Below are 12,328 nucleotides of genomic sequence, written 5' to 3'. Positions count from 1 at the left end.
CTAGAGGTAACAGGCGAACATCGCCTTGAACCCTAATCTGCTTGAGAATACGAGGCAGATGACTCGAGTAGCGCGGGCAGATGGCTGAATCACGGAGCGGGGCGAGGCAGCGGGGTAAAGAGCAGAATTTCTCGCCGTTTTGTGCTGCCCTTTCCCCTCATCGATCCCTCGTCTACCTCCGATATATCGACCTTGGTAGTTAAACTTATTCCTTTGACCCTGTATGTTCCAACAGAGCTAGTGATCTCAGCCTTATACTAACCGACCATAGATTTACACATCCTTTTTCAGGTTGAAACTATCGTCATGTCTGCCCACCCAAATTGCCCTAAGTGCCACGCGCCTTCTTCAGGTGACAAGAAATGTGGTTCCTGCGGTGCTGTACGTTACTCCTGTTATGTGTCGAGGCTGTTGATGTCGAGGCTGTTGAGTAGCTAACTTCCTCGACAGACCTGCCCCGTCTGAGTTTGGGCATACCAGCCGAACATGGCGCAGACGAAGAGAGACGAAGAGAGACGAAGAGAGACGAAGAGACGAAGAGACGAAGAGACGAGATGATGAGTTACGTTGGTGATGCTTGGACTGCAGTTTTACCGGGTGGGATTGTGCTGGGGCATATGTTGGCATGCATTTGGAAATAGGCCGCGAATATCCAAGCACTAGGACAGGAATGCACTGCTCTAATAACTTCCTTTGCTCCATACTCTCTCGTAGGTAGGAAGGACGTATCAATTTACTATATACGAGAATGCAAATGGAGGCCGTCTGGAACTCTCACAAAGAAAAAAGTAGTACTATTTGTTCATGAACACCAAGGATATCAGCTGAAACAGTCAAAACACCATTTCTGGGGGAAGCACACGGGATTCCCGTATCTTTCTCTGCATGGCTCGTACTCTACTCGAAGGACTCAAGTCACTTGCTGGGTATACATGCCCCTCTCACAATCCCAGCAAGGGAGAGAGGCTTTCACGAAACATTCTTTCAGTCACGACTATCGCCCCTTTGTTTAGGCGGTCTTGCGCCACTGCGACCAAACGCCGATCAAACTGCTAACGGTACCGGCGATACCAACGATGCCGTCGTCGAGGTTGAGCAGGCCGATGGCTGAGGCGGGAATGAGCAGATCAGCGAAGTCAGAGACGAGCTGCACGCGGGCGGCGGCGCGCTCCCTGTAAGACTGAAGTTAGTACTTTCATCCGAAACAACGCCCCATCCCAAATCCCAAATCACGTCACGAGTATAGACATACTTTTCAATCTTCTTGGCCTCGACAACACCCTCACCCTCCTTAAGGTCAAGACTCTTCTCCCTCTGCTGAAGCTGGTAAAGGCTGTAAATACCGGCAGCGGCGCTGAAGGCCAGGCCGGCGAACCAGGAGCGGTAGGCAGTCTCCTGGAGACGCTTGACAGACTCCAGCTTGCGGTAGCCCACGGCGTCGACGACGGTGATCGCATCGACGGTCAGGTAACCGGCATATCCGAGCTGGCGGCCAACCGCCAGGTAGCGCAGCACGGGGTCGATGGGGGCCTTGTTGTCCAGGGCGACAGAAGCAGCCTTCAGGTGCTCGAGAAATTTGCCGAACCGCATGAGCTTACGGGTAGTTCCGAACTGCTTCTTGACGGCATTGTAGGGGTCGATGGCCGATTGCGGCTTGTTGGTGCGGTACAAGTACCAGGCGTAGAAGCGGGAGAAGTACTGGATGGTTCGGAGGAGCTTATCGCGGCCGACTGTGCGCGGTAACTTCCGTTAGCATTTCCGGTCGGAGTCCTTTGCGGGGAGGGCGGGATTCTATGGGGCATGGGGCTGGCGATGCATCATGGGGTTCGCCCTGAATCTGTTCTTTCGCACCAAGGAAGGGGTATCTTCCTTCTCTTGGTGATTCACGTACCGGTGGTTGAGACGAACTTCAGCCAGTGCGCAAGGGCTGGATGGTAGACAAGGGCGTCGGCGACCATGGTGGCTCAATTCCCAATCACGGCGATGCGGTGGTCTAGGTTCGGACAAACGGATCCGAGAGGGAGTGTGAATGGAGCGGAGGAGAATCTGGGGAGACCCGAGATGTTAAAAAGAGGTTAGAGACGTCGAAGGGGGATGGTGATGGGGAGACTCCGGTAATTGAACTGACGTCTGCTGTTTTCCGCCGGAACGGACCTCGGCTGAAGTAGCGCCTTTATTTGGTCGAGTCCCGGGTTCGTGGCGTCTGCGTATTCCGGGCTTGTTGCATGTGAAATGCTTGTTCCTTCGTATTTTCTGATCTTCCCGTGGTATATATTGGCTATTTGAACTCACGTTTCCAAACCCCTTGTCTGGCAGAATCTGAAAATGCCATTCATGGCGTGCGGTGCTCTTCTCTCCCGGCCGGTTTTCGTTCCGCAATTGCATACCTAGTTCGGCAAATGGAAGCTGTTCCCCAATCTCACGATGTTTCCACTCCAGAGAGAAACAACCAATGCTTGGGTGCTGCTCAATTTAGTAACTAGCATTAAGGGCTATTTCACCCAGGTCCATCCACGCAGGGGGCCCTTAAATGATCAGGGGAAATCTACTGGTAGCTCAATGATAATGGCATTTCCGAACAATTATTAAATTAATCCAGTACCTGCGCACAAGTGAGTTTCATCTTCAAGCAATATCCTGCTGGTATTTGACCAGACCAGCAATGGATGCCTCTATAAGTCCATTCGACCATTCCTATTGTTTGCCTTATCGGAACCGAGCCGTATCTACTTGATCGAGGGGTTGCTTGGGCGCGAGGACAGTCGCATAGGGGGTTTGTGTTCCGGCGGGATTGAGGGCTTAGGCAATTCTGAACATGGGCAGTTTGATGAAAGATCATTATAGGGCATCGATAGAGGGGGCTTAAAAAGGCGCGGTCGAGGGCTAGTTCGCTGAAACGCCCATGGAAGTGGTATCGTAGCCGTGTTCCTCGAGGTAAGCACGGAAGCGCTCGTCTTCGTGGGTGATGGTGTCTTGGTTGATGGTGGGCAAAAGGAAGAAGGCCACGACGGCGCTGAAGATGCATAGGGCGCTGGAAATGAAGAAAGGGTGTTGACCCTTTTCGACCGGGGTATGGGCGTTCTTGACAGCAATCGGAAGCACATAGGTGCCCACAAATGCTCCGATCTGCCCAAAGCCGCAGCATAGGAGTAGTATTGACCACGGATGGCGGTTGCACAAGTTTTAGCCGCACATAAGCCGATATTGTCACCAGGGCCAAACTCGCCGAGCGCAAGGAAGACACTGTGTGGATTAGCGATTTACGCGAATGCCAATTTCCAGACTCAACTTACCCGTAGACAACAATGAAAGCTCCCATATACTTCTCAGTCGCAAGCCACTCGTAACATCCGGACATGATGAAACCGACAATGCCCTGGAGACCCACTCCGATGGCAAGAGTCATCTTGGGACCGATCCAATCACTTGCAAATGCTCCCAGGGCAGAGCCGGGGATGTAAAACAGATAGATCAGAGTAGTCCAGCCGAAGGTCTTCCACAGGGGCGGAGAGTCGCCGAGGATGAGAGTCAGGAACTGAGACGAGTACAAACCGAAGGAATAGGATGAAAAGTCATAAACAAACCAGATCAGCGAGACAACGGACTACGATAACGTCAGCGTACCAGAGGTTGGTCAGAGAAGCAGTCGATCCTTACCAGTCGCCACCAATAAAACTTGATGATGAGCCATATCGGGAACTTGGCCATCTTTTCACGCTTGAACTCCTCCGGTTCGTCAAGCTTCAGTCGCAGATAGAGCAAACTCAGGGGGGGGATGACACCAAGACCCAGTGCCATACGCCAAGCAGCACGAAGATGATCCTCGGTGAAAATCAGACATAAGATCATGGGGACGAAAGCAGAAATGACAAAGGCAAAGTCGATCTGGAAGTTGGTGAACATGATGAACCATCGGTTGCGATGACCTTCCTTCAGCTCTCCGGTATTTTCTGCGCAAGAAACCGAGCCGGCCGGATATTCACCACCGATACCGATACCGATAAAAAATCGGTAGGCCGTCAAGGCAGCGAGCATGCCTCCTAGACTGTCATTGTAACCGTACGACCCAGCCGCGAGAGCAGCAAATATGAACAGGATCACAGTTGAGATAAAGAGGGACCATTTGCGAGACCAGTGATCACTGGTCCAACCAAATACCAGCATGCCCACAACAGTACCAGCAAACGCGATAGCCGAGACGTTCTGACTGGCCGTAGAGTCCGAGTAGGCGTCGCCATAGATCTTCCCGAGCATGGTGTTCACCTGGCCAATGACCTGTAATTGGACATTAGTATCATTTCACGCGGTGTTCCCAAATTGCGTGGCCCCACGAGAGTATATTCCAGGCCTTACTTGCGAGCAGATAGGAGTAGGTAGGGGCTACTTACGCCATTGAGATATCCGTCAGAGAAAAGACCAGCACCGCAGGCAATAGTGGGCCAACTACGTTCCCAGCGTCCTTTGGGCACTTGATCCAGCGGCACGAGTCCGTCCTCCATGGGACGAGGATCCTTCTCTGAGGAGACAAAAGTTTCCGGCTCCGTTTTCTCCGTTTTCTCCATTGTAGACTTGCGTTAGCCGTGATACTTCGAACGGTATTGCGGTGGTGAGCTCAAATAAAACGGGCAGACAAAATGGGATGTTATGAAGTCTTCTGGGTCAATGGGAAGAGAAAACTTCAAAACTTCGCCACGAGAGACACAAGCCGTTAAGTGCAAATCACTGTGCCACCCGACGAGCGCGCTGTGAACTCGAGCGTCTCAAGGAAAAAGGACGCGGCAGGAGGGGTGGGAAGGAAAATAAGTACGGCGCTGATCGAAGGAGATCAGACGATAGCGAGGAAAAAACAAGATATTAATTTAAAGAGAGAAAAAAGAGTTCAACCGAGGGACAGCACTTGCCCAGATGGGCGTTAGGAGTCCGGCCCTAACCTGCGTTCTCCTAAAGTAAAATGCGGGATAGCGGGGGCGCTTTTCCATCCTTTTCCTCCTCAGCATCGACCTGCCCGGTTCAGAACCAGCTCAGCCAATCAGGAGAGCTCTTTCTATCAACACCCCGCCCGGTCATACCTTCTCTTCCTTGCCTGAAACAATTTGAACAGTGCCGACTATGGACGGATGTGAAAAATAATCCGATCTGATCATAATCGGATCACCGACGCAGCCAAGCTTCGGGATCTCCGCGCCGTCAAGTCCGTGGAATCTTGGTAGGGCCAGCTTCGATCTGTGTCCAACACATTCCGCACGTGGGCCGGGCTGAATCCACCTGGGGCGCACAGGCACTATCCACTCGGGCTTATCCACTTATCCAAGATCCCAGGCAAAACGCGGCAACCTCAGGATGGGCTTGGGAATTTTCAACCCAGATTGGGGATCCCTATTCCCAATCTCCTGAATAAGTTATCCGGGTATTTGGTCGTCTGGGCTCTGTCGATGCGCCGCCAAAAAATTGTAGGAAATATTCTTCGTAATTCATAGAAACACGTTGCCTTTTTAGGACTCTCAGCGCAACCTGGACAAGACAGTTGGACAAGATGGTATTTTGGCACCATCGTCCCGAGTGCCATTGAGTTCACATGTTCAAATCGGTTGTTCGAAGCAGCCAAGTCTTTTTTAGTCATGTAAACTCGTTGACCAACTAACCACGGCTCCCAAGAGCTTAGAAGAAGGCGTATGAGTCGCACGCGACCACTAATGATGCCCAGAAGCGAACTAGAGGCAGGTGGGAGTGGGGTGCGTTCTTCCAGAAGCCTGCGTCCAAATGCAGAGAGATCAGCATGTCATCGGGCAAATCAACGGAAGAACAGACGCTTGACATGCGACTATGCCGGTGGACACACTTTGACTAAACGGGTATTTTTAGTGCCTTATGTTATAGGCACTCAGCATCCGGCTTGTGCGAGCCTCAGGCATATATGATTATGTCATCACTCAGCTAAAGCTCCAGTTGTGAGCCAGCTATGTGATGCATCCGAGCCAGGTCTTCCCCCAAAGTCATCAAAACACCTTCATCCACCCTTCCCCGAATATCCTTCCTACTCGCCGCCCCGATCCTAGACCCGTCCCGCCATCATGGGATCTGATCCACAGTACATCAAGTACCCCGACCTCCTCCTCGCTCAACATGTCTTCAACCTCTCCAACCCTGCATGCGCCCCAGCTGTCCAGCAATCTTCATTGAAGAAGCTGCAAGATGTCATCACCGAGCGAAAGATGGCCCCCTTCTACCGCCATCTGGCTCACCCCACGGAAGGAATTTTGAATAATGTCGGCGAAGGTACTACACAGCATCCTCAGAATGGCTCCTCCAAGCCGCTTCTTGCCTCGAACATGCTTGCCTCACGAAAGTCGCCACAAAAGATCGATTTTCCATGGGATGAGAAGCTCTATCAATCTCTGGTAGAGGACAACAAGAAGGAGTTGGATGGATTCCAGAAAGAAGAGGATGATGCTGAGGAGGCTGCTGGTGAGACCGAAGTGCAGGCCGCACGAGGAAAGCGAGCTGAGTTCTGGGCTCGCGTGGGCGACAAGGTAAGAGCTTCCATGGCCTCATAATGTACTTCAGCTATCTGACGCAGTATGTGTATTGCAGGACAAGGCTATCGAGTCGCACGAAGCACTGCTTGAGAAAACGGGGTTTCTGGGCACCAAGATTGACCTCGTCCTTGCTATGATTCGGATCGGGCTGTTCTTTGGTGATGCTGCTTTTGTTAAGAAAACTATCGAACGGGCAGAGACCCTCGTGGAGAGCGGTGGTGACTGGGACCGGAGGAATCGCCTAAAGGCCTACAAGGGAATGCATTTGCTCACAGTTCGTGCCTACAGCGTGGCGGCGCCTCTCCTCCTGGACAGTCTGTCGACATTCACGAGCTACGAACTCTGCAGCTATTCTTCTTTGGTGATCTACTCAGTATTGGCCGGCTCTTTGTCTCTGAAGCGTGTGGACTTCAAGGCCAAGGTGGTGGATGCCCCGGAGATCAAGGCTATCTTGGGTGCCGGGGAAGACCGTCTTGCTGCTTTAAGTGGAGAGGTATCTGCAGGTCCCGGTGCTCGTGAGGAAGAGACCAAGGATGCGACAATCTCGCGATCAACACCCGGCTCCGGCCCCAAAACCGCGATTAATCTCACCACCTTCAGTACTGGCTCTGCGGAGCAAGCAGAGAACGAAAGCCCGGTGGATTTCTCTCCATTGGCCGAACTGGTCAACAGCTTGTACAACGGCAACTACCGCTCATTCTTCCTGGCTCTCGCCGCGGTCGAGGATCAATTCCTGACCCAGGATCGCTATCTGTACGAACATCGGGCATGGTTCGTCCGTGAAATGCGTCTCCGCGCCTACCAGCAACTCCTTCAAAGCTATCGTGTGGTGGGATTGAACGGCATGGCGAGCGACTTCGGTGTGACAGTTGATTTCCTTGACCGGTATGTTCCCCTTAACCCGTCAGCCTTCAGTCTTTCTTGTTTTTCCTTTTCTTTTTTCCTTTTCTTTTTCTTTCGTCGGTAACTAATAAACCGACAGCGACTTGGCCAAGTTCATCTCTACCAACCGCATCTCCTGCACCATCGACCGGGTGAACGGTATCATCGAAACCAATCGACCCGACGATAAAAACAAGCAGTATGCGGATGTCGTGAAGCACGGCGATGCCCTGATCACCAAGCTCCAAAAGTATGGTCAAGCTGTCCGTCTGCGTGGAAGTGAACGCAGTTGAATCGATTAATCTCAGTATACCAATGGCAACCATGCCAGAGAGTAGTCTCTTCTTAGCATGAAACCAATAACTAGAATTTGACTCACGAATTGTACAATGCCAACGCATTCGCCGGACTCTACATAAGTTCCCCGGCACTCGGATGACTCCGGTGGCGACAGAGACTAGGAGATCGCCGGGGAAAGACGACCCTGTGATCGGCTAGCTCGTGTTAGATGTAAGCGCCGGTACAAGTACAATTCGGCTCAGCCCAAGTGTACAACCTTAACAGCCTCAGTCAGTATAGATCTGAGTCATCTCTATCTTCTCGTCCGATAAGCCCCCCGCATTCTATTTTTTCTTCGAAGGTTCACCGGCGATAATGCTGAGTCACTGCGTTCACCGCCCCGTCCCTGATCCGATTATTTTTCTTCTTTTTTTCTTCTTTGCATCCCTGTAAGGACTGTGTGCCAACGCTTGTCGAGTTATTTGGGATTCTAGCAGAGGGCTCTTTGTGAAGGAGTCGATTCCATCATGTCCTGGCAATTTAAGCTCGCATCTACCCTGCGGGCATCACCGAAGACCCGGGTCACTCAGCCGCAAAGAGTATTCCCGATCCTACTTTGCCCGGGAAAGTCTGCGGGGTTCTCCGCTTGCTTAGGTACGTGGCTGTCGTATACAGATTGGGCAGTCAGCGTTCCACTTCGATCAGCAACTAGTCTGTGACTGGCCTGTGACTGGCCGCTCTTGCCGCCCGTTCCTGTCCGTTCCTGCCAAAATATTCACCCCCGCAGTCTTCCCCTTAAAACCATCGCCCGTTGCCAATTTGATCTCACTAACACTGCAGGGGTTCATCCAGCGCCCAAAATGACTCGGACTATTTCCACCCAGCGCATGTCTCTCGACAACATCAATCCCTCCGTCAAGCAGGCTAAATATGCAGTGCGGGGTGAATTGGCTGTCAAGGCTGAAGAGTACCGCGCGCGCCTCGCAGACGGCGACAAGTCACTTCCCTTCGATAGCGTGATCTTTGCCAATATCGGCAACCCTCAGCAGCTGGATCAGCAGCCTATCACCTTCTTCCGCCAGGTCCTCAGTCTCGTTGAAAACCCAGTGTTGCTGGAGAACCCGGACGTGCTCAAGACCGCATTCGGGTACAAGCAGGATGTACTGGACCGAGCTAAGGCCTTGCTGGCGGCCGTCCAGAGTGTTGGTGCCTACAGTCACAGTCAGGGTGCCCCCGGAATTCGGGAAAGTGTCGCCAAGTTCATTGAGGAGCGCGACGGGTTCCCCGCCAATCCCCAGGACCTGTTCCTGACCGGGGGTGCTTCGTCAGGCGTCAGCACACTCCTCAACATCATTTGCGACGGTCCCAAGACCGGCGTCCTCGTCCCCATTCCTCAGTACCCTCTGTACACTGCGACTCTAGCACTGTTGAATGCCACCTGCGTCCCATACTACTTGGAGGAAGATAAGGCATGGGGGACCGACGTCAATGCGATCAAGCAGTCTATCAAGGACGCCAAGGCTGCCGGCACCGATGTGCGCTCTGTCGTTGTCATCAACCCCGGGAACCCTACCGGTGCCTCGCTGACCGCAGACGATATCAAGCAAGTCATTGATATCGCTGCCGAGGAGAGCTTGGTCATCATGGCCGACGAAGTTTACCAAACGAATATCTTTATGGGAGAGTTCGTTTCCTTCAAAAAACGCCTTCGTCAGCTGCAGCAGGAGGTCCCGCAAGTACGATAATGTGGAGCTGGTGTCCATGCACAGTACCTCCAAGGGCATGGTTGGCGAGTGCGGCCACCGTGGCGGATACTTTGAGTTGGTTGGCTTTGATCCCTTGGTTCAGGAGCAGATCTATAAGCTTGTCAGCATCGGTCTGTGCCCACCGGTTGTTTCGCAGTGCTTGCTTGAGACTATGGTGAACCCACCAAAGGCTGGCGAGCCTAGCTATGAGCTGTACGACAAGGAATATAGCGGCATCCGTGATGGTTTAGCTCAGCGTGCCCTCGCCCTGTATGATGCCTTCCAGCGTATGGAGGGCGTTGAGTGCCAGAAGCCCCAAGTATGTTATCATCCCTTTCTTCACTCCTAAACTATTCACTAATTGTGACCTCCAGGGTGCCATGTACCTTTTCCCCAAGATCGAACTGCCCGCCAAGGCTGTCGAAGCTGCCAAGGCAGAGAATCGTGCCGCTGATGAGTTCTACTGCCTGCGCCTGCTTGATGCCACTGGTGTCTGCGTGGTCCCTGGTTCTGGCTTTGGTCAGAAGGAAAACACCCTTCATTTCCGTACTACCTTCTTGGCCCCTGGTACCGACTGGGTCGAGCGCATCGTCAAGTTCCACTCCGAATTCATGGAACAGTACCGTTAAGATCGCCTGCGATTACAAAAAGCTGGGTTCAACCCACGCTCCTAAAAACTTCCATCCATCTCATGCGCCACATGAGATGAGCCTCCGACACCTACTTCGTTCTGGGCTCTACCTTTCTCTGATACCCGACAGACCGACCCCCACCCGATGGAGACAGGTCTGATATCATTAATCATTGATATGGTCTCGCGTTGACTTCACCCTCCTTCTGCATACGGGTTATACAAATTCCGGTGTTTATATCCATATTGGTATTAAAGGCTGATTAGAGTAGAATGCATACTGCTTCATTGCATATAAAACTGGACTGATACTACCAATGTATCGTATCGCTGCCTTCGATAAGCTTTCTCCCCAGGTTCTATAGCTTCGGATAGTGGGCGTTGCTATTAGTAGACACTGAGAAGACATTACACGTGAATACTAATATCCTGTTCCCAAAAACTTCTCGGACAAGAGAATGACTCTACTTCAACCTTGGGAGTATAGTTGTATAATAGTAATCGGAAGACTAAGCTTCCCTTATTTCTACTCGCAATTTGAACCCTGGTGCGTGCGAACGGTTCTTTTGCAAGTCAACTTAGCCATGCAGTACTTGGCAACTCTGACCCCTGCTCATAATAGTTGCAGTAAGTGCGCTTAGGGAAGCTCTCATTAACAAGCAATTACAGAAAGATCAGTGCGTTTGATCCGAGCTGTACCCACGGATCTCCTCAACATTCCAGCCCCGATGCCGACTTATCCGAGGTCGCAGACGAGGATTGAATAACCGTCCATTCTTGCTACGTGATCAGTGCATGTCATCTCCCTTGCATAGGACGCGAAGGATAGTCGTCGGATTTACAACCTATGAAACATTACATCACCGACTGAGTAGACGGAGCAATCATTGCGTACATATCTTTCGCTGCTTTGGGACGATCCTGCTCAAGTTACTTCGTTCGATTGACATAATGAAAAGGCTTTCTATTCAGTCTCATTCGGTGCTGTCGCGGACCGCTGGATGCATCGGAGCTTGTCCTAGTGAGCTGCGTTTTTTGCATGATGCGATTTTCTACTAGTACCGGTCGACGGTACTATATCCAGGTGCGTCATGTATTATTCGCGCGAGTAACGACTCCGCGTTGCAGTCAAGATAAGCTTCAGGCGCCAAGCCAAAGATCACTGCACTAAAGATCTCGAAGCCCATTATTTCTTCTTTTGCTTTCCTAAAACCTCGCTCAGAGCCTTGGCTTACGACTTGCTGCAGATGACCGCTATGATCGCAGTACTAGTAGAGCTGAGTTCATCGCTTATGCCGCTCTAAAGCACCTCTATGCAGGCGACTCTGGGTCCTCCCCCCGGTATCAGAACAGGTGTTGATCTCAGACGTATCAAATCCCTAGTCTCCCCGCACGTAAAATGATATCATGAAACCCTTACCCAAGCGCAGGTCAGATGCGCCCCCAACGATGGTTTGGGGAATTTACGATGCTTATTGCTCCTGCAGATCTTGCCAGGAAACATCAAACTGTACACGTACCACCCTGCCCAGCATACGTAACGAGCTTGTAGCATCTCGTACCTTTCCCATGCTCATGCTCAGGTAAAGCCCGCCTGACCTCGCGGGAGACCAGACCTCCCACTTGAAGTATATCGAGACAAAATATCTCCCCGCCACATCTCCGCGCTGAAAGTAGCGGTGAGGGTAGACCCAGAGACCCTACCACATCTCACGATCAAACCGAGCAGATCCCCAACTGTACCAACACAACCCACAAAGGAAAATGTCTCCTGACCCCACGCCAGATCCAGAAAACAAACCCCGGCCTTGGGGAAATCGGTGCCCCCCCCCATACCGACCAGCCCAAATACCATTCCAGCAGCACCGAGCCCCCACCGTCATCCCTCCCAGCTAAACCCCCCGCCACACAATACTCATACAGAAACCATACGTAAGGAGCTCGTAAAAGCGGCGTACGATTGAGTCCGCGTTCGGATGCACATGTGCTCATGCATGCATACCAAGCCTTTCCACGATCCCGCGTCTTACCATACCGGTGTGCTCCGCGGAGGCTTGTTTGGGGTTCTGTGGACGAGAGACTCGAGCACAGGCCTTGGCTAATGCTTAGCCCTGCAAGGGTGGTTGTCGTGTGCATGGGTTTCAGGGGTTCTTTGGTAGGTGGTTCGACGGTTTGAGTTGGGGGCTCTGGGTCTCGTTGGATATTCTTTGTAGGATTACTACGAGTAGTCACTAGTCAGGCAAGTATGGCTAGGG

The 12,328-nt window shown here is 52.0% G+C and overlaps 5 protein-coding genes across 5 annotated transcripts; 3 read left to right on the top strand and 2 right to left on the bottom strand.

Annotated features, from left to right (window-relative positions):
* Positions 1-1,009: 1,009 nt before the first annotated feature.
* Positions 1,010-1,958, bottom strand: N7468_006808 (PEX11 family protein; the record flags this gene model as incomplete). The annotated part of the gene is made up of 3 exons (XM_058476104.1): positions 1,010-1,172; positions 1,253-1,730; positions 1,892-1,958. The coding sequence occupies 3 exons, from the start codon at positions 1,956-1,958 to the stop codon at positions 1,010-1,012; spliced, it is 708 nt and encodes a 235-aa protein (XP_058328994.1).
* A 925-nt stretch (positions 1,959-2,883) lies between these two features.
* N7468_006807 (putative MFS phospholipid transporter (Git1)) lies at positions 2,884-4,562 on the bottom strand (the record flags this gene model as incomplete). The annotated part of the gene is made up of 5 exons (XM_058476103.1): positions 2,884-3,119; positions 3,194-3,243; positions 3,294-3,604; positions 3,658-4,275; positions 4,389-4,562. The coding sequence occupies 5 exons, from the start codon at positions 4,560-4,562 to the stop codon at positions 2,884-2,886; spliced, it is 1,389 nt and encodes a 462-aa protein (XP_058328993.1).
* A 1,509-nt stretch (positions 4,563-6,071) lies between these two features.
* Positions 6,072-7,711, top strand: N7468_006806 (proteasome regulatory particle lid subunit RPN7; the record flags this gene model as incomplete). Its single annotated transcript, XM_058476102.1, has 3 exons — positions 6,072-6,530; positions 6,592-7,421; positions 7,519-7,711. 3 exons carry the CDS (start codon positions 6,072-6,074, stop codon positions 7,709-7,711), a joined length of 1,482 nt encoding a protein of 493 aa, XP_058328992.1.
* Positions 7,712-8,224: 513 nt separating this feature from the next.
* On the top strand, positions 8,225-8,561 carry N7468_006805 (uncharacterized protein; the record flags this gene model as incomplete). Its single annotated transcript, XM_058476101.1, has 2 exons — positions 8,225-8,351; positions 8,386-8,561. 2 exons carry the CDS (start codon positions 8,225-8,227, stop codon positions 8,559-8,561), a joined length of 303 nt encoding a protein of 100 aa, XP_058328991.1.
* A 23-nt stretch (positions 8,562-8,584) lies between these two features.
* N7468_006804 (putative alanine aminotransferase) lies at positions 8,585-10,071 on the top strand (the record flags this gene model as incomplete). Its single annotated transcript, XM_058476100.1, is given in 3 exon segments — positions 8,585-9,424; positions 9,435-9,761; positions 9,817-10,071. 3 exon segments carry the CDS (start codon positions 8,585-8,587, stop codon positions 10,069-10,071), a joined length of 1,422 nt encoding a protein of 473 aa, XP_058328990.1.
* Positions 10,072-12,328: the final 2,257 nt, after the last annotated feature.

This window comes from Penicillium chermesinum (assembly GCF_028974085.1).
Source record: "Penicillium chermesinum strain IBT 19713 chromosome Unknown utg000005l:1.0-4115287.0:1.0-4118363.0, whole genome shotgun sequence".
In the NCBI taxonomy this organism is placed as follows: Eukaryota; Fungi; Ascomycota; class Eurotiomycetes; order Eurotiales; family Aspergillaceae; genus Penicillium; species Penicillium chermesinum.
The sequence above is the reverse complement of the archived record's forward strand: the minus strand, read 5'-3'. Positions and strand labels throughout refer to the sequence as shown.